The sequence below is a fragment of the Abrus precatorius genome, unplaced genomic scaffold (genome assembly GCF_003935025.1).
Source record: "Abrus precatorius isolate BTA unplaced genomic scaffold, Abrus_2018 Scaffold3, whole genome shotgun sequence".
Classification (NCBI taxonomy): Eukaryota; Viridiplantae; Streptophyta; class Magnoliopsida; order Fabales; family Fabaceae; genus Abrus; species Abrus precatorius.
Window position 1 is genome coordinate 5,837,888 of NW_020874373.1, and position 27,810 is coordinate 5,865,697.

Sequence of the window (27,810 nt, forward strand, 5' to 3'; positions counted from 1 at the left end):
TAAAAGATTTTTGCCTATCGTGGTAAAACAAATCAAGCACTTATATATCAACAATGAACAAGAGTAATGTGATAAGTTGAATTGATTAAAGTCAGGCAAAAACAATTAAACAACTTTAAAAGGAGTGCTAAGAACATATTCTTTTTAACATTTTTTTATTATTTGTTAAAGTTTATTAAAATTATAAAAATTAAGTTAAAACATTTAAACAACTTCAAGAGAAAAATTAAAAGCACATTTTTTTTACATATTATTTGTTAAAATTTAATTAAAAAAATATAAGAGAAATTAAATTAAAAGTGAGACAAAATGAGAGACTAATATTATTTTTAATAAATTTTAGTCAATAACTAATTGTGCTAAGAAATAGTGTGTTATATGTGTTGCCATTTCAAAATAAGACTACTGAATCAAAATCCTTACTAACCAGAATAAACTAAAATTGAAAGAGCTCTTGAGAATCGATTATATTCAAAATAAAAAATAAAAAATAAAAAACAGAGCTCACATGACTGAAATTTTAATAAAAGTATAGAACTGACTAGGTACTCATTCTACAAGGGAATTGAAGGTGCACCATTGGACATTTGCTTCTAACAATACCTATTGGGCCAATTCGCAGCAAACTGCACCAATTTCTATCGCTCCACGGCCTAAAACATTCCTATAACATTTCAGCAAACATGAAATAGAATACCATAAAATAAATAACTATTATACAGTGTTCCTTATTTTTTATTAATAGAATTATAACATAAAAGATCCCCCAATACGATTAATGCAAAATTCGAACCAAACGATTTTTTTCCTTATTTCGATTTATGAACTAGCTATTTACATCACTAGCAGCCTTTCATGCACAAATCATGGAAGCCCATATCATGCATAATAGTGCAATGTTTATATTTGGAACAAAATCTAACTTTTGACCTAAAAAATAACATTCTAACTTCCAAAAGGTCGCGTAATGCGATTTACTAAAGAAATACGGTTATAGTTATTGTTCAGCAAACTCTACCATTCTATGACGTCAAATTTGAAATTGATGCGCAATTATCAAATCTTATGCAATGGGGACCCGAAAGCAGAGGGAAGGGAAGGGAAGGGAGTCGAGGACTCCAAATTTAGGTCGTTGCAAGGTTAAGGTAATGTAGGCAATAAGGTCAAGCCTCTCAGGTACAATACAAATACAGGGTGAGTACAGAAGTACATGTGAGCATCCATGTGCCATTAACGATGATATATCAACTGAGTACACCCCAATAGGAAAGCGGAAAAGGAAAAAGCAGCTAATAAGACGCCGATGATAATACGAGTGCATTTACAATTTTGGAGCCCAAAAACATCATCAAATAAAACCTCTCGGATTGCTCTCGGCCCCAACGTGACCTCGCGCCCTCTTGCACAACTGCTATTTTTTGCATTTCTATGAGCAAGTCATCCACAATATCTAACTCTAATTTTTCTTGTGTATGATACGGTGTAACGTCGAATTTTTTTTTAGTCAAAGTGGATGGTAAGGCACGTAGCCTAATAAACCTGTCAGGTTAGTCACGACATCGCTGCACCTCGTCAAAAGGTTCATCATCTGCTGTGATATATCAACTGTGGTTGCAGTAGCTGATGCAGCGGTGTTAATAAAATTGGGACTGTTTCGGGGTGCCATTGCCAGTTCAGAATTACGCAAATTATGTTGTGGAGTTTTTGTAAACTGAGTAGCAAGGGGAAGAATAGGCAACGGTGGTTGAGAAGGGGCCTTTGGAATGTTCTTACTATTAAAATCCATTGCAACAGGAGGTGCACCAGCATCAGCAAAACTAGCATTGTTGAAGTTGTTTCTACTACCCACCATTAATTGGTCTCCCCTACTACTTTCTTCCCCACCTAACATGAATTTTACACGAGGGTTTCCTTTACTACTTCCATTACCCATAACTTGACCTGAGTCATCACCGGTTGATTTCTTCAGACAGGATTTGAGCTGGATCATTGGCTGTGAAAGAGGTTGCAGTGATGATACCGATGTCTGGCGATGAACCACTGCAGGGTCCTTGACCTGAGGTGTTTCATTGGCACCATCATCTACCCTAGCCTTGACACCTTCAGAGACTTCAGGAGCGGAATCCCCAGACTCGCGAAGAAAGCACCTCACACCCGCACTACCAAATAAGGATTGGTTTGCTACAGAATATTTATATGCAGCTTGTGCATCAGCCTTATGCAAGAAAACAACACGGCAAGTTGAGGACTTCCAGAATACACGGAAACCTGATTGATCCATTGGGCCAAAGCGAGCAAACCTTGCCTTCAGCTCCGCAATAGATGGAAGGGAAGTTGAGGGAGGAAATTTGATCACCAATATAGTGGGCTCAACTGCCTTAGCTGGACGGTCCACTTTCTTGGTTGAGTCTGCTCTCCCTAACTTGTATGGAGCCTGGGACATGGATTCTTTGCTATCGTCTCGCCGGGCTTCAGATGTTTTCTGGTTGGCCCCTGCTTTCTCTGCAGCTAGTGCCTTTAAATCCTTGATTTTCTTCAACCTCTTTGCAGCAATTTCTTCTTGCCGATCAGAGGGGGCCCTTTTCCGCCCAGCTTTTGTAGGATCATCAGGACGAACTATATGTTTTACAGGTTTTACCACTGGCAAAGCTCTGGCATGATCATCAGGACTGTCAGATGTCCTGACACTTGGAGATTTAGTAACACGAATTTCAGGAGCTTCATTCTCACTCTGAGGAGACAAGAACAAGCTTTTTTGGTAAACAAGAGATCTGAACAGCAAAAAGAACTGTCGAACAGCTGCAGGGATCTTTCTTTCAATGCCATGAAAGGGATCCAAAGCAAGAGCTTGTAAATCACCCAACAGTTGCGGCAGTTCAAAATTAGCATCTCCCATGGTATCCATGGGAAAATTACGGATATTAACATCTACCTGCATTTGTTCTGCAGACAAATCCTCTCTAGGAGCCAAACCACCTGAGACATCTTTTCCTGTCAATTTTCCAGAGAGGTGTACCGACTTTCCAGGAGTAGAATGCTTCTCCAGAGAGCTTGAGGTATGTTGTAAATTTAAATCCTTTTTCTTTTTCTTCTTTTTCTCCCCAACAGCAGAAGTCTTCAAGTCATCTGCAGGTCTCTTATGACCTTTTATCTTTTTCACCACACTAATTTCATGATGCTTTGCTTCAACTGGTGAACTATATACATTATTTTCACTCTTAGCTTGATGCATGTCATTTCCTCCATCTGCAACAGCCAGAAGTCCATGTTCCCCTGGCTTCAAATCCTCACATGGTCCTGACAGTTTTGCATTCCCATCATGTTTAACATCAACTGAAACTTTTCTCTCCAGATGTGATGGCTGAGATGTCTCATCAATTGTGTTTTGTAAAGCCAATTCACCAAACAAATCAGATCTAACCATGCTTTTACTTGAAACATTATCCCGTTCAATGCTATGATTCACTTCTTCAGAATATTCCTTCCCCTTGTCAAGATGAGGCTTTGCATCTGAGAAAATGGCTTGAGATGTAAGACCACTGCAATCTGCTTGAACCTGACCTCTAAAAGCTTCTTTAGCATCTGAAGTCGAAACTGCACCATCATGCTTTTCTAAATTATGCGGCGTTACAAGCTCAACTGGAGTCCTCTTCTGCAATACATAACGAGCAGCTGCATCAGGTGTCTCCTCCTTGCATGCCAATTGGAAAGAGTTACTTGTATCATCTCTCCGCTTAAAAAGGTACCTATCCTTCTTCAAATTGTCCTTAACTTTAACAGATTTGGCTGCACTCTTCCCACCACCCAAGGCTTCTGCTATCACCAGTGGACCACTCAAAGGAGCTAGAAACAAAGGAAAAGATAGGCATCCTTAACATTTGAAAAAGCTTTGAATAAGCTTGAGAAACTGCTATAAGTTTTCATTCCACTAAAGTAACATCCTAATATAAATGCAAGGATAAATTAAGAGAGCTCACCATGTAAACTTAAGTTAATTGTCAAATCAGGCTTGTAAAATACAGACAACCGAGTTACCTTAATGTGATATTATAGAAAGCTTCCCCTTTCATGTAACTATTTGCCAAGATACAAAGAAAAGTTAATCATATTAACAAGGTTCTGTGAAAAACATTTTTTTCAAATTTATTAAGAATAACAACCAAGCATAACCTCACTAAATGGTTACAGGGATTGAATGATGCCAGTGGATTTTATAAGAATCCAATTTTTCAATAGTCATTCACAGTGAGTTATTTATGGTACAGAAGTTTCTCCAGAAAATCACTTTGGCCTTTGTCTACCATCTAATTATCTTCCATTTGATCCTTTTCTCCTAATAAAGCCTCTGGTGGTGTTCTCACACCACCAAAACCACCCTAGCCTTAAGCAAGTTTCCGGCATCATCTTGTCAATAGGAGCTACTCTAACTCTCTCCCAAATACAGTCTCACTAAACTTCTCTTTGTCAGCATGCCCACTCATTCACCTCAATTTTCTTCCTAACCGAGCCTAATCATATTTCTTATGACAAAACCTACAATGTTTCAGACTCAATAATCAAACAATTCATTGACTGGGCACAGACATCATAATGATTCAAACTTCTATCATATTAGAATGTTGACCTACAATCTCCACTATGTCAACTATACCTAACCACAACACAAATTTTGGAACAAAGAATATCTAAACACTCATAGTCACTTGGGTCTAGTGCTTAAACATCTAAGGGCAGGTATTAAGTCGTAAGACTTGTTTCTTCTTAATCACTCAATTGCTTGATTCCATAACCATAAAAATCCAAGGATATAGAGATCAATTTCATCGTCAACAGTATGCCTGTGAGGAAACACAAAAAGGATCATTATATATATACCTCTAGGAGGATGCCTCACAGTCACAGCTTGATCAAGTGGATTATTCTTAGGATGAGTGGGGCGCAACGGCTGCACCCCAAAAGCCTGGGCATAAGTCTCATCAAATTGCTCAAACACGGCCTTCCGATAAGCTGAAACGGTAGCCTTATTCTTAGTGTAGCCAATGCCTCCACGTTCACCATCATGTGGAGCAACGGCCAATTGCTTTACAAAAGCAAGAGTTTCAATTGGTTTAAAACTATTTCTCGCCTTCCTAATCTGAATATCAGAATACAACCCTCCTGGCTCATAATCTTCGACATCAACACAAAAGTACCCTTCAACATTTGTGGCACGAAAATTATCAGGGTTTCTACATCTACAAGCTAACCCAAGACCACGCCTCCTGCAGGCTTCATCAACTGCCTCTTCCACGGCCTTCAAAAATGTTCTCGAATTCGTCTGCTGCGATTTCTCGGCAAAATTTGAATCAAACGGAATGAGTTCAGCTGGTTCAAACCACCCATAACTGCTATCGCCGAAGAAAGCCACCAAAACATGACCTTCCCTCTTCGTACGACGAACCGAAGGTGATGCAAATGCTTCATTGTATATGTGACCGGGCCACCATGGGTGAGATTTCACCTTTCCCCAAACCATATCACCCACTTCAAAACCATATCCAAGATCCCTCGACCCGCTTCTCTCAGCAGCCACGAACTCGTCGAATTCCGATAACAGAGATTTGCTATCAGAACCCCCAAATTTCTCCGAATCTCGACGATTACCATCATCCTCGGAGAAAACCCTAAACTCTTCCGTCGAAGCGTCCATTCGCGAAACCCTAGCTTGAGGCTCACTTAACGGGCTGGAACAGTTGTCGTCGGGTTTTCCTGTAACCGCAGCATTGTCTTGTAAGGGGAATTCGGTCATCACTGGTGTGATCGAATAAAATGGGAAATTCCCGAAACCCTAGAACATGCGAGGTAAAAGTTCACTTGCAGCGCAGCGCGCGTGATGCTTCTAAGGTTGGGAGAGAGAGAGAGAGAGAGATGCGAATTCTGGGTGGGTGGGTGGGAGGAAGAGATATAAAACCCTAATAATAAACACACGGCGCGCGCCACGAACAAGAGATGCGTTTGGACTGCAACAAACACCGGGATCCTGATTTCCTTCTTTCATCTCCTTTTTCATCTTTTTTAATTGCCAATAAATTAAAACGAATTTATTAGAGTTTTTTTTTTTTTTTTATCTCACCGGATGCTCGAATCGGTTCTTTTAAGATTAAAAGAAGTGTAAAATGATGAAAGTGAGAATTTGTTTAATGTTAACTTAAAGTTATTGTATTTGTAAATATTTAAATTAAAATTAAAGATAAAAAATTCTCACTTTATATTTTAAAAAGGTTATTTTTAATTGAAGTGTATATATGTCTGATTTTTTAAAATTCAAGTTTTGTCTATAAAAAAATCATTAAAAGTTAAATTTACGTGTTGATGTGTATATTTCAATATTGTATTTTTTTTTAAAGAGATTGTACTTATTTTAAAATTTTAATTTAAATATATTTACATTGTAAACATCTTTTATATTATATGAATTATTATATCAATAAAAATTATTAATTTATATAATAACTAATATAAAAATATATTTATAGTTATTTTTAATTGGTCCCAGACCTTGCTTGGATTTTGTACAAAAGCATCTTAATTAGTTATTTTATACATGAATGGATTCTGCGCTCTTCAAGATACATCCAAACAGATGGACGTTTATTCAAATCATAATTAACATTTTTCTATCGAAACTCAGACCATGTTACAGGTCACACACCGATGATATTATTATTATTATTATTATTCCATCACCAGTTTTGTGTATTTTACAATTCTAGTGATAATCCGTTAAATAATATTAGGAAATAAAAACATACCATCAAAATGAAACTCTTAAATTATCATACACAAAAGAAATATATTCAATGTTTTTATCTTTTGTGATCATTCTAAAATAATCTTAAAATAAATTAAAATCCAATTATGGGGATAGATTGGGTACCAAAAGAAAAATTGATGTCGTTGAAAATGCCTTCTCTCCCTCTCTCTCGATTTGCCGACCAGGATCATTGGTTGAATCAAAATTCTAATAAGGGAGCAACTCTCACAAAACAAAAGAATTTCTATATTTTCATTCAATAATGTACTCACTTTGAATACAATCGTCTGCAAAAATGGCGGCAAAAATAACATGCACTATACCATACTAACATCCTCATCTTCAGGCAAAATAGAAGCTAAATCTTATTTACATCACTAAAAAAAGAACTGAATTAATACACAATAAGTATTGGAAATAAAATTGGTTAAATAAAACCAAATGTAGCATTGGTATTCGGTTAAGAGGTTCACGCATCATCTGATTCCTGGCTTGGGGGAGTACCGGCAAGCCAACCCCACACGCCACCTGAACTCTGCCTCTGTTTTGCATTTAAGGCAGCTTGCTCTGATGCAGCCTTTTGCCGCTGGAGGAGCTCCAGCTCCTTCTGTAATGTCCCAATTGTTTGGAGCTTCTGACCTAATTCAGCAACTTCCACCTGCGTTCTCAAATATTTTCTTCAGTTTAATAATACTAACAATAAATCCAACTTCGTTCATCCATGAATGGAGACAAATGACAAAATTATAATGATTTGCCCACAAGCAGCATAAGTTAATAAAAATACTACAATTTGGCACCAAGTTTTGAAAGAAAGAAATTTTGAAAATCAAGTTGTCATTGCATGGATGAATTGTCAATCTATGAATAGGTTATTGTTATTGATAAGATGAATGATGCACCATGTTTGCTCCAAAACTTTTTATGCAACCATCTACCTGAACAGCAGATCCAATTCAAAAGCAAACTCGTAAAAGACCAAGAGAAGACTCTCAGAAGCATTAATGCATACCTCAAGTTTGAAACACCTTGACTGCTCAGAAGCAAGCTGACCACGAACTGATTGGAGCTCCTACATTATCAGTCAACAAATTTAAGGACCTTTCATAGCATTAAGAACAATGTAGTTCAGACCTCATAATAAATACAACGACCAAACCTTTTTCCACAGTGGTCCCTCATAAGTCATGGCTCAGACCCCATCAACAAATAATACAAGATATTCAACTTTTAAACTTATACCATATGCCACGTTCTGCTTAGGTCTCAACCCAATTAATCCAAGAGACCGACAGACAAAAATACTGGTTTACTTAACAGATAACAGAGAATGTTCCCCTTGAATTCTAATTTTTAATTGTCATTGATCATTAAAAATTTTAATCTTTTGCCAATATAGTGCTTGCTTCCTGAATCCATTCCTGACTGGTTCCAAAATAGAAAAAGGAACTTCACCTGTTAAAGTAGTTAGTTACCTTGTAAAGGTCGGAATTACGAGACTCAGCTTCTGCCAGCTCTTGCTTTAGTTGAAGAGCCAGCAGCTTCTCCTTGCTGAGTGATGATTCCAACTCTTCTTTCTCAGCCTTCAGGACTGATATAAGATCACCTTTGGATTTCTGTATGTCATCAAAATATGGAAAAGCAGTGATGAGCAGGAAAAATAAAATGAAATGGCACAAATGCTGACTATGATTTGTTTTTTTGGGGCCGGGTACAAATGAGGGGCCATAGACCTGAACTAACAGGAATAACAAGCTGGAGGCTACATTTTATAGTTTGATGGCAGATTTGGCCAATAAACAGGCAGATTTTTATAAAGAAAAACTTTAATAGAGCCTACATTCTCTGCAAGCTATAAATGGAAGAGAACAGAAACTGAAACAAAAAAACATGGCAAAATTTCAGATCTTGGATTGTAAGCCAAAGACATGCAAATGGGAAATAGATGTCGTGTTAAATCAGATTCACAAACAGATGATTTTTGGAAAGTAAAGCAATAGATTTTAACAAAACTTAACGCAGGAACAAGAGGCTTCTTAAAACCAGACAGAAATATGTACATCCTTTGCAATAATACATACTGCTGGGTCAGCATTGTCCATGACAATTTCCCAAATTTTCCCTTCATGGTCAGCTTCAAATTCAGACTCCACATCTCGGGTAGCATTTGTGGCATTTGGCACAGCAGAAACACTGTCTGGTATGGAGTTTTCAATTATTTTGGATTGCAAGGTTGATTTGTGGCTTGGCTTAAGAACATAGACCTGAATGCAGCAGATTGAATCAGATGAAGAAGATAAAACCAAGGTAAAAAAGGGCAGAAACAGGGCAAAATTTTAAAATGATCTTTACTTCATTGTTGTAATGTCCATTGTATCCTCCAAAAGATACAAGTACATCTTCACCATCATAGGAGCTCACAACCAAACTCAATCCCTGCAATGGGAAACATTTTAATCATCTTAATCAGATGGCACTCGAAGAATGACTTAATGACAGCACAGTATGGAGTTCACAAGGATTAGTACTCTAGTTAGATTTCACAGCACATGCAATCTTGTTAAAATACATAGATAAAGTACCTCACTAGCAACAGGTACTCGTCCTTGAACAGAAGTTACCACTGACCAAGCCAGTGTAGACATATTCAGTACAACCGTCTCTGAGACCCCTGCAGAATAACATGGAATATAAACTGTAAAAGGCATATATAGTACCGGCACTTTTATGTGCATGCATATAAGATTTATTTTTTAATGTTTTTAAACTGATAATTAAACCAATATCTATTTTTTATATATAATTGAACCTAGAATAAACCAATTAACTTCACAGCAAGATTGAAATATAGTTTCTGTGGTTTAGTTTGACCCACTGCATAGACTAGTACACTCATAGAGTTCAGATAATATTTGCTCAAGATATTGAGAAATATTTCATAAGGTGGAAAACCATTCCTCAATGCAGAAGGTATGAATCCAAGACGCAAGCAGCAAAAATACATACCACTCTTATTATCACCACCACCAACAATGAACCAGTTTTCCCCAACTGTCACTCCAGCATGTCCAGCACGTGGTGTTGGTATTTCACCCAGTTGTGTGGGGCGAGACCATTCCATCTGCAGAGTTCACACCAATGATTAAATGGAGATGATTTTCCAGTACATTACCTAACAGAAGAAGCAATGACCTTACAGTTTGCAAATCAAGAACATGTAAATCATTGTAGCAAGTAGCATGTGAGCCCCCACCAAAGATAAGTAAGTATCGCTCCACATGGACAGCAGCAGTATGATCAGACCTTGGAGAAGGTGGCACCCCACTGCCAGTTAAGACTTAGTTAGCACCAATTCTTAAGATATTCTTTTTCATTTTCTCTTTCACATTAGATTGGCATGGAAAACCCAAATATTACATATTCACCACTGATGAGAACAACCAACACAATTTATCATGAATAATAACCAGATCATGGCATAAACAAAAAATGCCCGCTAAACCAAGTTTTTATGAGAAATTTTCTCTTTCTTACAACATAAATCATTACCAATCACAACCATATAAAGCCTAACCCCCCCCCCCTCCAAAAATAAATCATGAACTTAGATACCAGGGTGATTGAAAAGGGTTGCTTGAGAAGAAATACTTACACAGCATCAATTTCATCCCATGTCATGGTCTCCAAGTCAAGAATATGAAGATCATTCAAGAGAGTCCTCTTTGCATCTTGCCCACCAAAAATTACTAAGCTTCTCCCAACAAGGTTCACTGATTGACCTCCACGTGATACCTAGAAAATGTGCATGATTGAAGAGAAGTTAACAGTCCCTTAAAATTATTTTTATTCCAAAATGTAAAAAGGAAAGAAAAAGAGAGGGGCACTGTTGTTGTTTGTTAAAAATCCATGCAACTTATGCATTTCTAGTTAAAAAAATGCAAATGCAACATGTCACATACTGCTAATGCGATAAAAAGTTTCTAAGAGATTTTTGGGTTAATAAACATAAACAACAAGTAAGACATACCGGAGCTTTCCCAAAAGTCTTTAGAACTGACCATGTAGCCGTTTGAAGATTAAACACTTTCACTGTCATGATATTTAATAGTAATGCAGATACTTAGTTGCAATCACAATAGAAAATTCAACAACAACAAGTACAGGAGTAGAACAGGAATGACAAAACAGGGAGGGGGGAGGAGGCCATAATAAATGGAACATAGATTGAACCAGTGAAATGAGGAAACTGTTACAAGGCTTTTATTTTCAACTAAAGAAATATTTCAAGGCTAAAAAAGTGATGATAATTACTTAGCAAAACATATAAGCTAAATGTTCAATTTAAATATGCACAAAAAAATCATCACTCCCTCCAATTGGTATTTTCCTTTGAAGTGAAAGAAGTAACAGATTCATGGTTTTAATTTACTAGATGAAAAAAGAACATAAATTTTGAATAAGAATATATTATGATGATTTATCTAAATGAAACTTCTTGCCTATCAAAAAATAAAAAATCTAAATGATACTTCTGAATGTTTCCCATTTCTTCATGTATTTATGCACAGATATGATGTCAACCCCTAAAAGAATAATAACACATTATGACATTATTATTATACCTTGAATACTTTCAGAAGGATCTTTTGTATGTCCTGCAACTGACAGAAGCTTATTCCCCCATGGAATCTGTAGTGGAAAAACATTTCCATTACCAAAATCCAAAACATTCTAGAATTAGTACTAGCAGCCAACAAACAACAAACAACAAACAGATTGAACACAGCAGTAGATGATGTAGAGTCTAATGTTCAATACAAACCAAAGAATGGCCAGCGCAAGGGGTTGAAGTTATTGGGGGCTCAACTCCAGACTTAGCCTCAATCTTTGACCAAGTCCAACTTCTCATATCTAAAACCTGTATTTTTCTCCATTTAGTTCAAAGTGAAAAACATAACTTAGTTAACCAGAGAGGCAGATTACAAAAAACTTATTGATGAAACACAAGATATATGACTACTTAGCCAAAATTGGTGGCTTGAATCAACCTCACAAGATAGATTATTACTTAATCAAAGTGCATAACTTCATGCAACAGATACATTGAACATATGCTTACATGAAGATCATTAAGGTAACGACCATTGTGATTTCCACCATATATGTACAATTTATCTTGCACAACTGCAGCTCCATGCTGAACATATAAACAAACTAGGATTAGGGAGGAATAAACTATATGAGAATAAACTAATAAAGCAGAAAATAAAAGACTAAGAAGAATGGAATTTGATAATTTTTAGATTTCACAAGAGCCAATACCTCATATCGGGCTTTTGGACATTTTCCAGATACTGGAGGTGCAATCCATTGATCGTATACTCCAACACAACCAAAGCCTTCCACAACAACATCTTTAACCTGTGTTCCAACTAGACTTCCATTTTCAATGGAAATAGTCTTTGTCTCTGGATAAGAGTTTCCATTCTCAATTACTGGTTCAACTTTGGAATTATGCTGTCAAACCAGCAATATTGAATTGGAAAGCAAGAAAAAGAAAGGTGAAAATTACAACTTTGACAGTGGCAACAAAAGTGGATAAGAATATCTAGGAAGATGTTCTTGTTGCAATTCTCTTGACACGTTGACATGCTTACATTAATTGATTAACCTGAAACTATAGATCAAATCCCAACACTTTGTTTGTTTAAAGAGAAATAGGATAGAAGAATATGGGAGAGATAGAATAGAGTTGAAATAGCTTATTTCTGTCATTTGGTTACTAGAATTTGACCATTGGTCCCACCAGAATAAAAATCACACCTATATGGGAGAGAATTTTGTACAGGAAAAAGAGAAAAGGGTGTTTATGACAATTTTATCCCTGATACTTTGGTTCTACATCCCATTTTCATTCCTTTTCATTCATATTTAATAGAAATATTGTTTTGTTCTTCATTTCTCCCTTCATCTAATACTTCATTCTTCTTTCTCATTTAACTGGCGTATGTTATGTCATTCTTCACAATATCTATTGGCAAATATTTTTTTACTATTTCCTATATAAAAATAATAAAAAATAATCTAAATAATTTATAAAATATAATATATATTTTAAATATTCCAAAATAAATAATAAATAAATAGTTGTTAAAAAATAATAAGGTATAAGAAAAATTATTTTACTATGGATCAATTTGTGTGAACTAATGAATAAGTCTATAAGAGAGAAAAAATGTGAAAAATGAATAAAAAATCTTTTATAAATTAAAAACAACTAATCTTTTCAAGTTTTTAGAGAAATTAAATGAGAAACTTTTAAATAAATATAAAAAAGTATAAGTTTATTTTAACTTAATGAGAAAGGTTTGATTCATTTTACTACTTAATTTTTAACACTTATAAACTGTTATTAAAAAGTTTATCCAAAATGAACCTAAGTGTAAGTATAAAATTTATTATTTCTTTTCACTTCTTTTTTTATTCATTCAAACAAGTGAAGACAACTTTTTTGTTTCTTTCTACCCATTCAAACAACAAGTTTTTTCATTTTATTTTTACTCTATTTCTCTCCTTTCTGTTTATTTCCTCTTTATTTCATTTCTAATCCAAAGAAAGTGTAAACGCCATAACATGGGAGTCATGTATATGACTTACAACTCAATCATTAAATTAATTGAGATATATAAGAATTATGTGCATGCCTAGTGGGTGAAAGGGAAGTAAGAATACAATGGCGATTATAAAATATCCCAAAATTTATTTGCCAAAGAACAGATTTTTTAATTATTTGACCCCAATACAGACCATGTTCTGATCCTTCATTATTTACTCTATAAAAATTTGAATACAATACATGAATAAAACAAGTAAAGCTCATTGCAAGCCAACAGCATAAGTAGAGATGAAACTTGTACCATTTGAATAAAACACCATAGCAAGCATAGGACTCGTTATTATATACATAGCCTTAATAATACTCACATTCATTTGGACCTCTACGACCGGTTCTTCTACAACAGAAATAGATGCTCTTGAATACCAACCAGGATCTTCTTCCTGCACAAAAGAAATTATTTTAAAAAAAAGTAATCAGCTGACATTCTGTGTTATAGTTATACTAAGGAAGAATGGTTAAATAAATTATTTGCACAACCTCCAATATTTTCACAAAAAGTCGCATGGCTTCAGTGGAAGACATGTTTCCAAGCTGGTTCCAGCTGCATCAATAATTAACTGCTTTGAATAACGTTCTCAACATAATGAAAGCATGAACTCAATATTGCAAGTATAACAATAATATTATTAAATATAACATCGAAAAAAGACAGTGGAGTATCCATGTAAAAATAACTGCATAATATAAATATATGGTAAAACCAGAATGCTATACAAGCGCATACATATAGAACAGAGGTGTCATGGAGATATATAGCAGCAGCATTAAGAAAGTGGAAGGCAGCATGTGTGTTGAAAGCAAACAAACCTGGCCCATTTGCTATGCTCCACAATTTTCCATGCACTGGGTTCTGGGACGTTACAAGGTCCTACACTAGCCTGAAATAGCAAGTTTTACAAAATTAATATGAACTTCGCTATTCCGTTTTAAAAACATCAGCACATTTGACAAAAGAATAACTAAATAAATCATATGCCAAAGCTAGAATTCTTGGAATCACTAGTAATGAATAAACCATCGGTTCATTCCTTCACATTTAAACAGTGACCTATCCAGCTTTTGTCAATGAGAATCTCCCAAAAGATGCCGTAGACTTTTATCAGAAAACCAAAATTTCATAAACACCACATAGATCAACCAACAAATCTTTCCATGGCCAGTGCCGAGTTATGAATGTCTGGCAATTGCAAGCAACCAAACATTGTCGAACCTTCACAGCACGGATAATGTGACATTTAACATTAACCTAATTCGCTACTCGAATTGCTTAATTCCCCCTCGAGGAAGGCAAATCAATCGGCCAGGACTTTTTTATACACTGTTAATCAAGTAACCACTGAGTCATATAAAAACCCTTTCCATTTCAATTCCACCGATCCCATTAATCAACCAAACGAATGAAAACCAGATCTACCAACAATAACACCGACGCAAAGTAGTAGCAGATACACAATTAATTGTAATGGCATCACCGACAAGATAATGAAAAACAAAAAAACTAGAAAGATGTCAAATCCATATTCATAGACTTAGCATAAGAGAAAATGCAGGTAAAGGGAAATGATGAAGAAAAGAACGTACCTGCTTATATAAGCTGTAGAGAAGAAGAGCCGTGGACTTGGGGAACTTGGAGGTGAGAGCTTTGGTTGGAGAGGTGGATCCATCGAACCCTACATAAGAGGCCGCAGCGTAGAACCGCTCTGGGTATTGCAGACCAGAACTTGCTCTCGCCATCGCCATCTCTCTCTATGCTGCTTCAGATCCACCAATTCAGTTCAATTGAAACAAAACAGACTCTTATGCATAGATTAAAGACAATTACGTGAACGGATTGGGATTACAGAATTGAGAAGAACAAAAAATAAGGATGCTAATGCAATCTCTTTTTCTTCAGGTTAGCATTAAATATTAATAGATCCACTCTGTTCTGATGCAAAAGTTTAACATAGTCCGCTTAGTTTATCTGTCTTTAGCACTCCACTTCTGGGTTTTTTGTCTTTTACTCCCATCATCCCAATTTTTCGTACTAACGGAACAAATAGATAATAAAAATCATTTAAAATTACATTAAATTAGTTAAAAAATATATTTTAATAAAAATATTTTAAATTTTTTGACTAATGCTGTTAGTATTATTCATGTTGAAATTATATGAATGAATATTCAAAAAAAATATTTTATATGTATGATAAATGTAATTCAATATTGTAATATATCTATTTATAATTTTATTTGGTTTTTTTGTAACATTCATAATAATTTTCGTTTCAACATTTTTAACTTTATAATTTTTGAAGAAAAAAAACTGTACATTTTATTATGATTCTTTTCTTACATAAATCATAACTTTTAAAAGTTTAATTTTATAATGAGTTATATGAGTTACTCATGGTACATCTTTTGATGTATCAACTGCTCCAAACACTATTACGAGAGTCGTGAAACATATTTTTCGTCTTTTGCTGAGTTTCTCATAATACTATTTAGCCAAAAACTCAACAATTTAAAAGAAAAATCAAATTGTGTTTATAAGCTGTATATAGTAGTTAGATTCTTACTCCATTGGTAATACTACTTACTTTACTGACATCACAGAGCCTTATGATATCTAAACTCAAAAGCATTTGAACACAAGACATGTTCTTTGGGTAGAGTTTCTTCAATAACTCGTTTTTGTTATCAACAAAGGGTTGAAAACAAAGTCACTAATATCTCCAGCAGAGTTGAATATAGAAGATGCATCAAAGAATTCATAAATATGCATATCAATAGTTATAAAACACGGTATGAAAACCATTCTTAGAGCAGAAGTAAATATACATAATATATAAAAAAAAAAGTTAAAGTATAATATTTTTTAAAAAAAAAATAAGTCAGTAGTTTTTTTTTATATTCAACATAAAAATTATATTAAAATTATTTTTTATTATTCAAATATATAAATTGTAATAATTTTAGAATACCTTAATCTTACGGAAAAGAATGCTGTTTGTTGGTAAGATTTTTCGTGACTGTAATTACGACTCTACCCCGAGCAAGGTTTTGAAACACAGAGACTCTACTTCCGTCCCTCTTTGCAATGAAGAAGGTGGAAGTTTGACGCTGTCGCCTGTGACGAGCAATTTCCAGGTATCGTTGATTTTCACGTTTGTTTTATGCATTATATTTCTAATCTTGAATTAAAACTCGTTTTCAATCTGCGACAGAGAATGTTTGGGCATTTTCACAGAAGCTGCGTCGTTGGAGCTGCGGCGATCGCGGCTTTTGGTTCAACTCTTCTGTGCTCCAATAACGACAATGGTTACAGTGAGCACATTACCTAACCTAAACTAACGCTCTTTTTTTATTATTTTCGACCTTCCAATGAGATTTTGACTTGTGACGAAACACTGCCTTAACTACACTGTAAAATGCCGTTTTGATTTTTATTTTTTTTTCCGTCTTAACTTGACTTCAAATTTAGGAGCATTGCTCACAGCGCAAGTCCCTCTATCATTACAATCACTGGATTCCTCGTCCTTGACATGGCCATTGCTTCATTTCTTTCCTCAGTATCTGTTTTCTTCCCACCAACCTGGTCTGTCCTTATGGGTTTGTGTATATGTTTGTATTATGTTTAGAGCTGAGCTTAGCTGAAAATTTGTAGGAATGCTTGCGCCCTATTCTTATAGGGTCAGCTCCATTCATTTGTCCCACATAACTAAGGAAGCTTCTGGTGATGTTTGTGATGGGTCAAGGCCATGTAATTGTTTTGGAAGAGATACCATTGCAAATGCAGTTGCTAAAGTTGCGCCTGCTGTTGTTTATATTTCATTTCCAGAAGGTATCCAATTTGTGACCTTTTAAACTTCAACTTTTTGAGTTTTCATGTCCCTTTGAGTTTACTCTGAAGATTTGGCTCTGACCATGTAGATTATCGTGGTATTTACACTGGAACAAGAGAATGCACAGGAACAATCATCAACAAGGATGGTACAATCTTGACATGTGCTCATATGTTTGATCCTAAACGCCACTGGGGATCCCATGGGAAGGTTTGTCTTTACGCTGGGATGTATCTCTCAAATTTATAATTGGAATACTGTGCTGGTTAACTTGTTATAGTCCTGTGTGATGCAAATGAGACAATGTAAGATCTTGGACAAGTTAGATATATGTCAAGCATATGTCTCAAGTTTATTAACATGTAGCTTGCTTCAAGCCAGAGTGATAGAATTTTTTTGTATAAATTTCTGTTGAAGATTTTACCGTCCTTGCTTGGTCTATGGCTTTGCATGACACAAATCTAGGGTTGCTTAAATAAGAGTTAGGTAAGTTAGCATTTTACTGGTCACAATTTGATAATTCATTGATCCATTCCCAACAAAAATAGGGCAATCCTTACTGTAGCTCATTTAGTTTTGATTTCCTAACCAACTGAATTGAAGTGATTCTTTCATTTATTTAGGATACCTTAGTGTTGCATCAGCATTTCTGCTCACAGCTCATTACAAGCATATATGATGATTTGTTATTGAGTGTAAAGAGTGACAGGTAAGGTACTCATTTAGTTGTAGGCTTCATGCTGGAACTTGCTTGGTTTAATAGCTGGTTCTCAATATTGTTAACATGAATTTCCAATCTCTTATTCCAGCATATCTACATGCAAGTAATTTGAGACTATTCATAAGTAAGTTGCCGTCTATATGGCATTTTATTTCCACATTTCTCTTATTATGACTTTGGACGCTTACTTGAGGGTCTTACAATAAAAAGTTTATGTTAATTCAATTATATTTCAGATTGAAGTCATTTTGCAAGATGGAAGAAGATTTCAGGGGAATATTCTAGATGCTGACATGCATGCTGATATTGCTATTTTGAAGATCAATTCTGAAATCCCACTACCAGTAGCAAAACTTGGTTCTTCAAGTGGGCTTCATCCTGGGGATTGGGTGATAAGCCTGGGAAATCATAATACTCTTATGAAATCTATCTCTTCTGGCATTGTAAGGTGTGTCCTTATTTTCAGCTAATTTCTTTTGTTTTAGATTTTTCCATGCATTGATAGATTTTGGAAGTTAAAGCTATATGGTTGTAGTTGGGTATACTGACATAGTATTAAATTAGTATCTGTTTTGAAGGAGTATTGGAACTTTAATACTCTAGGAAATTCTTTCTTTTATTTAGTATTATTGTAAATAAGATATTGTAATTAAATCTTTGATGTATGTATAATCCTAAGTAGGCTGAGTGCAAGTAACTCAAGCAAATTTGTAAGATATCTGTTCTACAGTCTTTTGAACTGTTCTTTAGTGCAGTAGCTAAAAGGAGCTCCTGTTTGTATTTTGTACTGATGAAGTTATTGTCTTGTACAAGTTTTTGAATAGTTGCCCTGACCGCAAAAATAGTGATTTGAATTTAAGTGGCATGCCGAGTGAGTATATACAAACAGATTGTGTATTAAGCCCGGTATGTCTTTCTCTCTTTAAGCTATTCAACTAGATTTACTTGTGGTACAGAGAAAATCTTATTTTTTATGCTTATTCAGTGTTGTATGCATTTATCTGCTTCTATGGTGTAGGGAGGTTCCGGCTCACCGCTTGTCAACATGGATGGAGAAGTTGTTGGTGTGTGCCTCATGACAGTTGAAGGAGCTCGTGCGTTCAGTTTTGCTGTACCAATTGATGCTGTGCATAAAATTACAGAACAATTCAAAAAAAGTGGGTATGTTTTTATCAATAATATTTTATTGCATTTGCATTGGAAAGCAAGTAGCTATTCTATTGATCCTTTCTATCTTGGAATCCTACTTTGTGGCCTTTCTGATTTTTATTTGTGTAACTTTTCGAAGTGTAGATTCACTGTTCAAATTCTTATTTGTGGCCGTTGGCTGTATTCTTATAGAATCAATCCCATTTCTTGGTCTGACATATCTAAGGAGCCTTCTGGGGCTTTTTGTGATGAGTCAAAGCCACATGGCTGTTTTGGGAGACATGCTATTGCAAGTGCAGTTGCTAAAGTTGGGCCTTCTGTTGTCAGTATTACAGCTCCACTGGGTATCCAATTTCAGATCTTTTTACCTTCAACATCTGCATTTTCACATTTGGTTAAATTTACTCTGAGGATTTGGCAATGACCATGTAGATTTCTTTGGTATTCCTACCGGAACAAGTAGAGGCACAGGAACGATTGTCTACAAGGATGGCATAATCTTGACAAGTGCTCATGTGGTTGATTTTCAATCCATGATAGGATCATGCAGGGGGAAGGTATGTCTACATATTTGGATATTTCTCTCAAACATATTTTTCTAATACTGTTTTGGTAGATTTGTTATTTCTTTCTGTTATGCAAATATGAGATCTTGTACAAGTTGGATATATCTCAAACATATGTCTCAATCACATTGACATGAAGCCTGCTTCAAGCTAGAGTGATGAGATTTTTTTAATACAAGTTTCTGTTGAAGATGTTACAGTCCTTGCTTGGTCCATAACTTTGAATGTCACAAAGCTAGGGTGGCTTTAGGTATATTTGGGTAAGTTAGCACTTTCTAGGTTGTGATTTAAAAATCCATTGTTTCATTCCGAATAAAACAGGGCTTTTCTAATTGCAGCTCAGTTGGTTTTGATTGCCTACGCAACTGAATGGAAGTGATTCTTTCTTTCATTCATAAGTTTGTTTTGCCGAACTTCTGCTTGTTACATATGATAATTCATTATCAAGTTTAAAGAGTGACAATTTAATTACTGATTTAGTTTTAGGTTTCGCCGTGTAGTTGCTTGGTTGAATGTTGGTTCTTAATAGAAACTAGCGTATGCAAATCTCTTAATAAAATATCTCTACCTGCTGATCATTTGAGGCTATTCATACGTGAGTTTTTGTGCGTATGACATTTTATTTTCCCATTCCTGTTAGTTTGGCTGCATGAATATATTAGACATTTTTCTGAAAAATTATGACACCCGACACTTCCCGCATCTTACAACACAAAGGTTGATTTTAAAATATTGACAGGTTGAAGTCACTCTGCAAGATGGAAAAACATTTAAGGGGAGAGTGCTACATGCTGACCGGGATTCGGATATTGCTATTGTGGATATCAATCCTGAAAGCCCACTACCTGAAGCAAAAATTGGTTCTTCTAGTGGGCTCCGACCTGGGGATTGGGTAATAGGCTTGGGCTGTCCACCTACTCTTGAGATAACTGCCACTACTGGTATTGTAAGGTGTGTCCCCCCTATTTTAAGCTGTTTACTTTTCTGTTAAATTATGCCATTTCACATGATAGATTTTGGAAGCTAAAGTTATATGGTTGTTTGATGCAGTAACCCATTATTTAACTATGATGCTTGTTGTGTTTAAAAGAAAATGTTGCTCCTGTTTGTATTTTGGACTAATGAAATTCACGTCGTGGATGATATTCTGCATAGTTGCACTGATCGCACAAGTGAGGAGTTGCATTCTAGTGGGATGCCAAGAAAGTTTATACAAACAGATTGTGCATGTCATGTGGTATGTCTTTTTCCTCAACTAGGTTACGTGCGGTTCATGGACATAATCTTAGATGTTTGTTCAGTTTGCATATATATTTTTATCTGCTTTTATGGTATAGGGATATTCTGGAGGACCACTTGTCAACATGGATGGAGAAGTCATTGGCTTGAACATCATGAAAGTGAAGGATGTTGATGGGTTTTGTTTTTCTCTACCAATCGACTTTGTGTGTAAAACTGTAGAGCATTTCAAGAAAAGCCGGTAAGTGATTTGTTTCATCCATACTATTTTATTGCATGTTTCGAAAGTGGGAGTTGTTTGTTATGACATATTGTTAGCTTTGTAGACATGTACAGATAAATTTTATTTTTATGATATTAATTATTAAAAGTTTATTAATTATAATAGTACTTAAGTGGATATTATTTAAATTGCTTATATCTATGAAAATAGAATTTTATATTATAATAAAAATAAAAAATTATTTAATCTCATAAATATTTGTATTATATTAATTTATTATCCATTGATTTCTAATATTAAATAAAAATTTTAAAGATTAAAATTATATACTTTTCTGTCTTTCATTTTCAAAGGATTTTCTTAAAGCTTTATGTGAATAAAAATGTTTATCATAAAATATAGCAATTGACTTTGTTTTTATTTTCATTTTTTATAATATTTTTTTAGAATATATGAAAAACATCAAATATTATCTTAATTATGCCTTAGAATACCTTATCTCTTCTGCAAATCTGTAACTCTCCATTTCAAACGCCATAGACCATACCCATTGGTACATATATTTATTTAGATGGTTTTTTAATTTTTAATTTTTATTGTGGCATGCAGAAGATGAAACGTGGGGATTTGTCGTGTTTGAGAGGGCATCTTTGCTATCTCGTAGTCTTTAAGGGTGCTTGGAAGTTGCAATGCTCGTACGTTTTTCCTTTTTGGTTTTTCGGTCAACATTGCAACACTCTTCAAGTAAAATGATTGATTGTGTTGTTCTGAGAACGTGTACAGCTCTCTCCAATCCAGTTGGAGTTTGTTTGTCATTTCCAAACCAACGATTGTCAATTCTTATTTGTTAGATTGTTTCTTTCTCCCAATCTTGTTATTGACTTATATTAGAAATATACTATTATTTATATCTTTTTTATTTGTTACTTTTCAAGAAAATTTATGCATCTATTTATTCATTATTTTAAATCTTCTAGTATGTTAATATTTTTCAATTATACTTTTCTAAAAAATAAAAAAATGATAATATATAAAATGTCAAAGTAATGAATAAGAGATGAAAAATATAATAAAAACTTACAAATTGTTTTAATATAAATAGATTAGTTGTTATCTTTGACAAATGTGCTATAATCTTAAACCACAAAAAAATGCTAACTATTGTTCGAAACATGTGTTTGATTTGAATGCTTCTAAATACATTCAAGTTTTTTACCAAAAAGGAAAAAATGGCAAAAGCATTAGAGTTGTTGAATTTGTTTGCTTGTTTAAATAATTTAAAATTCTTAATGTTATTAAATCGCCAGTGTTATAAATATACTAGGTTAGTTGTATTTATTTTTTTTTTCAAATTTGTTCCAGACAAGAACATATGAAAGTTGGTGTATGTTTTATGTGTGACAAGAGACGCAAGTTTGGCCTTTTTTTTTTTTTAAGTTAAATTTTATGATGCTTTGAAAAGGGAAAGAGTATTTTATATTTTTATATAAATGGAATAATCATAACTACTGATTTTAGTAGTATATTTAAAAAATATATAAATATTTTTTAATATTTTAGTATAATCTAAAAAGAGTATTTAATACTTTTTTAAATTGAAGAGTAGCATAGTAAGCACTTTCTTTTAATAAATTTTATTTTTGACACATACAAAATTTATGTGTTTAGAAATAATAAAAATTACTCCAAATTAATTTTTATCACATTTTTTTATAAATAATTTCAAACTTTACACCAAATTGTTCAAAAAAGTTATATTACAAATTGCCACCATGCATATTATTATAATAATAAAATTTTACGTTAATTAATTTAATTGAAGTAACGTCATAAACACATTTGAGATGTCCCAAAATAAAAATTATTCGATTATATTTTTATAATTTTCTTGTTGCTTTATTATAAAACAAAATATAATTAATCAAGATATGCAATGGATAATTGTAATTCGATAATTGAATTAATAAAAATTATAAGTTATAAAAAATATTAAATGTTATAATATTTATACATATAAAAATGTATTATATGAAATTAGTATTTTTATATAAGAGTGAAAAAATAAGTTTTAACTAAATTTTTCATAAACAATTTAAATTAAAGTGTAAATATTCCTACCAATTAATTTTCAGGTCTAAAAGTACTACAAACATCTACACGTACACACGCAAACATATATTCCATGCATGCCAATTAATAAGATATATGACTAAAAAAGGGAACCATTGAAATTGAAATGCTGTGAAGTCGCAGTGTACATATTTGAACTAATTAATATTCTAACTCGCCATTTAAACACATTGAACACTAAGTTAAGGGACCCAAAGAGTGGACCACACTGACTTATCAAGGGATAAATTAAACTGATCAATGTTAATTAACGTGTCTTGGCTTTCCCACTATATATATAATTCATATATGAGCTAAAAGGAATTAATTAACTAGTTCATAGACCAAACTCAGATGAAAATTCGACCTTTCCAAAATAGAAGGGACATGCATATTATTCTTCAGATGCTGCTTGTTGCCGAAAATGATTCAGACCTTGCATTCTTGTTTGACCAATTCCTCCAAATTCCATCTCGTGCAGCCGTTTCTGACTGCTGGGCACCGCCATATAGAAATTACTATGTGCACCATCACCACCACCACCTCCTCCTATCCCCAACAAGTCCAAAGTCATCACATCCTCACTTCCTTTATTAGTAATTCCATTAATATCATTGGTGCCACTTATGGACCTACCATTCATTGTTGCACATCCACCATGCAAAGCACCATTAGTACTACCTCTATTGTTTTGCTCTATGATCTTGGACAAGGCCTTACTTTGATCCAATATAACATTAAACATATCCAAACCACTCATTCCCAAGACACCACCATCCATCCCATTCGCATCGAAATTGTAATGAGACATGTCTTGTTGACCATTGTGCACATATAATTGGTTGTGGTTCATCATCCCATATGATTGTTGTTGTGCCTCACCTAGTGATGATGGTGCCATGCTTGTCACAAAGCTTTTATCCATTATTCTGTTGTTATTGTTCGTCACGGTTGCACCCATTTGTGCAGCTTTTTGGAGCAATGCTGTGGCAGACATGTGGGGTGATGAACCTGCAGCTAACTGAAGACCATTTTCCTCGAACATGTTTGAGCTCAGTTGAAGAGAGGAAGACGAAAGAGTTCTCGTGAATGCAGCCATATTGTTGAAGGGTTTTGGAGTGATGAGGTCTTGAGGGAGTGATAATGGGTGTTTATTAATTTGATGATTGGTATTGATTGGTAATGATGGAACTATGTTTGGGATTGGTAGTAGGTCCGGATGCAAGTTTGAACTATGCATTTTTGACAATTGCCCTTCATTGAATTTGTCATTCTCCTCAGTTAGTGCATCACAGAAAGCTCTGTGAGTGATGAAGCTGTCCCTTCTGCAGTTCGTAAATACGCAATCATAGAGAATAATGCAGTAAGTTAATTTTGTTTACTAATAATATCAATTAAATAAAAAGATAATAACATAAGATAAAAAAAAAAAACAAAATTAAAACAAAGGCGAGCACGAGAGCTGTGTTGAGTAGTTGATAGGTAAAATATTGCTCATGAACACCATGCATGACTATTACGTCGAGTTTCATTATTTGGATTATTAAAAATTTTAATTAATATTGCATGAGATACTATATGTTATTATTTTTTTATATATAACTAAAAAAATTTAAATATAATAATTTATCTTTTTTAATGATACAAAAAATGAGTTCAAAGATTTATAAAATGAAAAATACTTTATATATATATATATATATATATATATTTAAAGAGATATTTCTTTTAATTTAAAAAATGTAATATATATATATATATATATATACATATACATAATATCAAATTTTAAATATTCACATATATGACATAAGTGTTATGGAATAAAAAGAGCTGACAATAATATTTGACTGGACTAAATACATATATATAAGTATATAAATACATATCAGTGCCGTGGGGAATAGAATACATAGAAGATAGAGATAAGAACCAATTTATTGTTATGAAAATGAAATTAAAGAGATGGCAAAACTATATATATATATATCACAAAACATCGATTATAAGTAATTGTATAAACCGCTAAACGTATGTGTGGTCAAAGTCGAATCACTTATTTGTGGAGATCTGGGGGACCTAGCTATTGCATGCAACTTAATTGTGCACAGAAGAGAAATGATAATTATATAATAAGTGTGCATACTAGTTTTTATAAATTAGAGAGATAAGAAAAGAAGAGAGAGAAAGAGATAATAAAATGAGTATGTGATGAAAAGATCGATAGAAAAGAAATTACTGTAATAAAATTTTATTGTAGATTAAGGAGATGTTTTTTAATAAAAAAGTTGATAAAATTTTAATACAATATCTTAACTTCATTTATTCATTTAAGATAAAATTATTTAATAGCAATTAATTAAGACAAATACAACTCATAAGTCATATTGATATAGATAGATATATTATAGTTGGATGATATCTACCTGGAAAAGATTGTACCACAGTCACATTTGTATTCCTTTGTACCACAAATTTTTGAATGGGCTTTCCAGTCAGATTGGACAGCATATTTCTTGGAGCACTTATCACATTTCCACTTCTTCTCGCCGTGCTTTCTGCTAAAGTGCTTTTTAATGCCAGTAAGATCGCCCAGTGCTCGAGCTGGGTTGTGGTGGACACATGACGGTTCTGGACACACATAAACACGTTTTCGAACTTCTGTGGTTGTTCTTTGTTTAAGCTTCCACGGAAGGTTATGTCCTCTCCGGTGCAATTGAAGGTTCTGATCCCTTTGAAACCCTTTGTTGCATATTTCACATATGAACCTGTTTGTGGCCACTAGGGTGTTTGGCGATAGAGCTATGACTTCTGCACTTGGATCTGTACACGTGCCAGCACCACTCAAATTAATTCAACAAATTTATTATTCATACAACACTTTTATATTTTACTTTTTTTTTTCATTAATTATATCATATATATATTACACATTCAATTTTTCTCTTTTCTCTTAATTAATCTGTATAGGTTTCCTGGTCCTACTATATATAGAAGCTTACCATCAATTGTTATTTTACATGCACCGAGAGAGAACCCAAAAACTTAATTTTAAATTTCTTCAAGTTAATATTGGGATATGTATATGGGTCAAGAAAGTGACAGAAAGCCAAAGAGTATTCAAGATAATGCAATTCAAAAGTACGAAGAAAAATGTGTGATATTGGATTGCCTGTTCACATGGAGAAGTCATAAATAGAAAAAGAAGAGAAAGATATATATAATCCGAATAAAATTCAAAATTTCCCTCAAGTCTTCCACAGCTTTCATTTTTGAGCCACACCCACGCATGGAAACAAAACAAACACGTCAAGAAGACTCAGAAGCAAAGGAGGCAGAAAGAGTGGATATTTTTCATATGCAAAGTACTTCACTTGAAACAGTTGTGAAACAAATAAAGGGAAAAAAAAAGTAGGAGATCGAGCCAGCAGTGAAGCAAAGTCAACAGTGAACACCAATGATTGCGAAACCCCTGCAGGCAATAATTGAGCTTCTTTGAACTACACCAATAATTCAACCATTTTTGCTATCCAGTTTTGAATTAAGACACCCCAGACGATCCTTGTTGTCCTCTTCAAAGAAGATTCAAGAAAATAAAACTCAGCTCTAACCTTCCACATATACACCTTCTGCCTCATCAAATCTTACTTAATTATCCTCCACTTTTACATGTAGCATATTAATTAATTAATCAATCAATTAAGCATGCCATTATCCAGAAATTTGGCGAGGCCCATGTGTGAGATTAAATTAATAAATGCATCCCATCTTAAGCAATAATATACAAGTAACTCTACATCATTTCGTTATTATAGAATCAACAAGGAGGGAATACTATAAACATACCAGAGATAGTATAAGAATACTCAATTTTATAAAAATATATGCAGACCCCATGAATCATATAAAGCTTCCACTTTAATTTTATAATTCATTAAACTAAGAAAAAGAACAAAAGGATCGAAAACCCCGGTAACCAGAGAACGTTAATATCTAGTAATGTTCACATAGATAAAGGGAAAAACAAGACTAATTAAACAATTAATATTTAAACAAAAGAGTTAAGGAAGTGAAATAGTTGCTAGAAAAAAAAACCTGGATTTCCTGGTAGACTCCTTTTCTTCTTAAGAGGTGGCTGTGAATTTGCGTTTGAACCATTGCTAATATTTGTTGTAGTTGAAGTATGAGAATTTGGACTATGAAGCTGCCCAAGCATCTCTAATTGCTGCTTAACAGCTGCGTCTTCTCTGTTATTCTCCGTAGAGAAGCTTCCACTATCACAACTTGTAATGTTTGACATTGAAAATTTGAACAATGAAAATACTCCTTCTCTTTGTTTCCAAACTAGTGGTCGTTTTCACCAAGGAAGAGCAAAACCCACGAAACTCTCCTCCTCTACGATGTGGACACCAGATTTTCTGCGAGCATAACAATTGAAGAATGAGTTTAGGAATTTTGCACTGTAATAAATATATAGTATTATTTTACTTGTTTATGGCACTGTTAT

General features: G+C 34.0%; 3 protein-coding genes and 1 pseudogene across 9 annotated transcripts; 1 reads left to right on the forward strand and 3 right to left on the reverse strand.

Moving 5' to 3' along the window:
• Nucleotides 1–782: 782 nt before the first annotated feature.
• Nucleotides 783–6,051, reverse strand: LOC113863427. The gene is made up of 2 exons (XM_027497000.1): nucleotides 4,876–6,051; nucleotides 783–3,843 (listed from the first exon to the last, which is right to left on the reverse strand). Exons 1-2 carry the CDS (start codon nucleotides 5,786–5,788, stop codon nucleotides 1,505–1,507), a joined length of 3,252 nt encoding a protein of 1,083 aa, XP_027352801.1. The 5' UTR covers nucleotides 5,789–6,051; the 3' UTR covers nucleotides 783–1,504.
• Nucleotides 6,052–7,022: 971 nt separating this feature from the next.
• LOC113863428 (acyl-CoA-binding domain-containing protein 4) lies at nucleotides 7,023–15,404 on the reverse strand. 5 transcript variants are annotated; one of them, XM_027497002.1, is made up of 18 exons: nucleotides 15,054–15,404; nucleotides 14,280–14,350; nucleotides 13,950–14,013; nucleotides 13,778–13,852; nucleotides 12,116–12,310; nucleotides 11,913–11,990; nucleotides 11,616–11,711; nucleotides 11,416–11,482; nucleotides 10,821–10,882; nucleotides 10,446–10,585; nucleotides 9,991–10,117; nucleotides 9,800–9,914; nucleotides 9,376–9,464; nucleotides 9,146–9,229; nucleotides 8,875–9,057; nucleotides 8,269–8,409; nucleotides 7,806–7,865; nucleotides 7,023–7,451 (listed from the first exon to the last, which is right to left on the reverse strand). In XM_027497002.1, exons 1-18 carry the CDS (start codon nucleotides 15,210–15,212, stop codon nucleotides 7,263–7,265), a joined length of 1,995 nt encoding a protein of 664 aa, XP_027352803.1. In that variant the 5' UTR covers nucleotides 15,213–15,404; the 3' UTR covers nucleotides 7,023–7,262. The 5 variants fall into 5 exon arrangements, with proteins under 5 accessions (XP_027352803.1, XP_027352805.1, XP_027352804.1 ...); XM_027497004.1 differs by having other exon boundaries at nucleotides 7,097–7,451; nucleotides 8,269–8,408; nucleotides 8,925–9,057; nucleotides 15,054–15,396; XM_027497003.1 differs by having other exon boundaries at nucleotides 7,097–7,451; nucleotides 8,899–9,057; nucleotides 15,054–15,396.
• Nucleotides 15,405–16,669: 1,265 nt separating this feature from the next.
• Nucleotides 16,670–21,888, forward strand: LOC113863429 (putative protease Do-like 14). 3 transcript variants are annotated; one of them, XM_027497006.1, is made up of 12 exons: nucleotides 16,670–16,778; nucleotides 16,936–17,295; nucleotides 17,385–17,506; nucleotides 18,254–18,465; nucleotides 18,842–18,923; nucleotides 19,036–19,178; nucleotides 19,359–19,510; nucleotides 19,599–19,723; nucleotides 20,472–20,683; nucleotides 20,888–20,969; nucleotides 21,070–21,212; nucleotides 21,804–21,888. In XM_027497006.1, the coding sequence occupies exons 2-12, from the start codon at nucleotides 17,121–17,123 to the stop codon at nucleotides 21,808–21,810; spliced, it is 1,455 nt and encodes a 484-aa protein (XP_027352807.1). In that variant the 5' UTR covers nucleotides 16,670–16,778; nucleotides 16,936–17,120; the 3' UTR covers nucleotides 21,811–21,888. The 3 variants fall into 3 exon arrangements, 2 of the variants coding, with proteins under 2 accessions (XP_027352807.1, XP_027352808.1); XR_003504539.1 differs by lacking the exon at nucleotides 21,804–21,888 and having other exon boundaries at nucleotides 20,783–20,969; nucleotides 21,070–21,125; XM_027497007.1 differs by lacking the exon at nucleotides 18,842–18,923 and having other exon boundaries at nucleotides 18,254–18,406.
• Nucleotides 21,889–23,590: 1,702 nt separating this feature from the next.
• LOC113862736 lies at nucleotides 23,591–27,722 on the reverse strand (annotated as a pseudogene).
• Between the last annotated feature and the right edge of the window lie 88 nt (nucleotides 27,723–27,810).

Bases quoted from the DNA above. Each gene is read 5' to 3' on its own strand.
- LOC113863429 (XM_027497006.1), top strand. From the start codon at position 17,121: ATGCTTGCGCCCTATTCTTATAGGGTCAGCTCCATTCATTTGTCCCAC. The intron at 17,296-17,384 runs GTATCCAATTTG...CTGACCATGTAG, and splicing joins TTATATTTCATTTCCAGAAG to ATTATCGTGGTATTTACACT. The intron at 19,179-19,358 runs GTATGTTTTTAT...GTATTCTTATAG, and splicing joins GAACAATTCAAAAAAAGTGG to AATCAATCCCATTTCTTGGT.
- LOC113863428 (XM_027497001.1), bottom strand. From the start codon at position 15,212: ATGGCGATGGCGAGAGCAAGTTCTGGTCTGCAATACCCAGAGCGGTTC. The intron at 9,230-9,375 runs GTACTTTATCTA...TTCCCATTGCAG, and splicing joins GAGTACCTGTTGCTAGTGAG to GGATTGAGTTTGGTTGTGAG. The intron at 7,452-7,805 runs GTATGCATTAAT...TTGAGAACGCAG, and splicing joins CAAGGTGTTTCAAACTTGAG to GTGGAAGTTGCTGAATTAGG.
- LOC113863427 (XM_027497000.1), bottom strand. From the start codon at position 5,788: ATGACCGAATTCCCCTTACAAGACAATGCTGCGGTTACAGGAAAACCC. The intron at 3,844-4,875 runs GTATATATATAA...CTTTGTTTCTAG, and splicing joins TGTGAGGCATCCTCCTAGAG to CTCCTTTGAGTGGTCCACTG.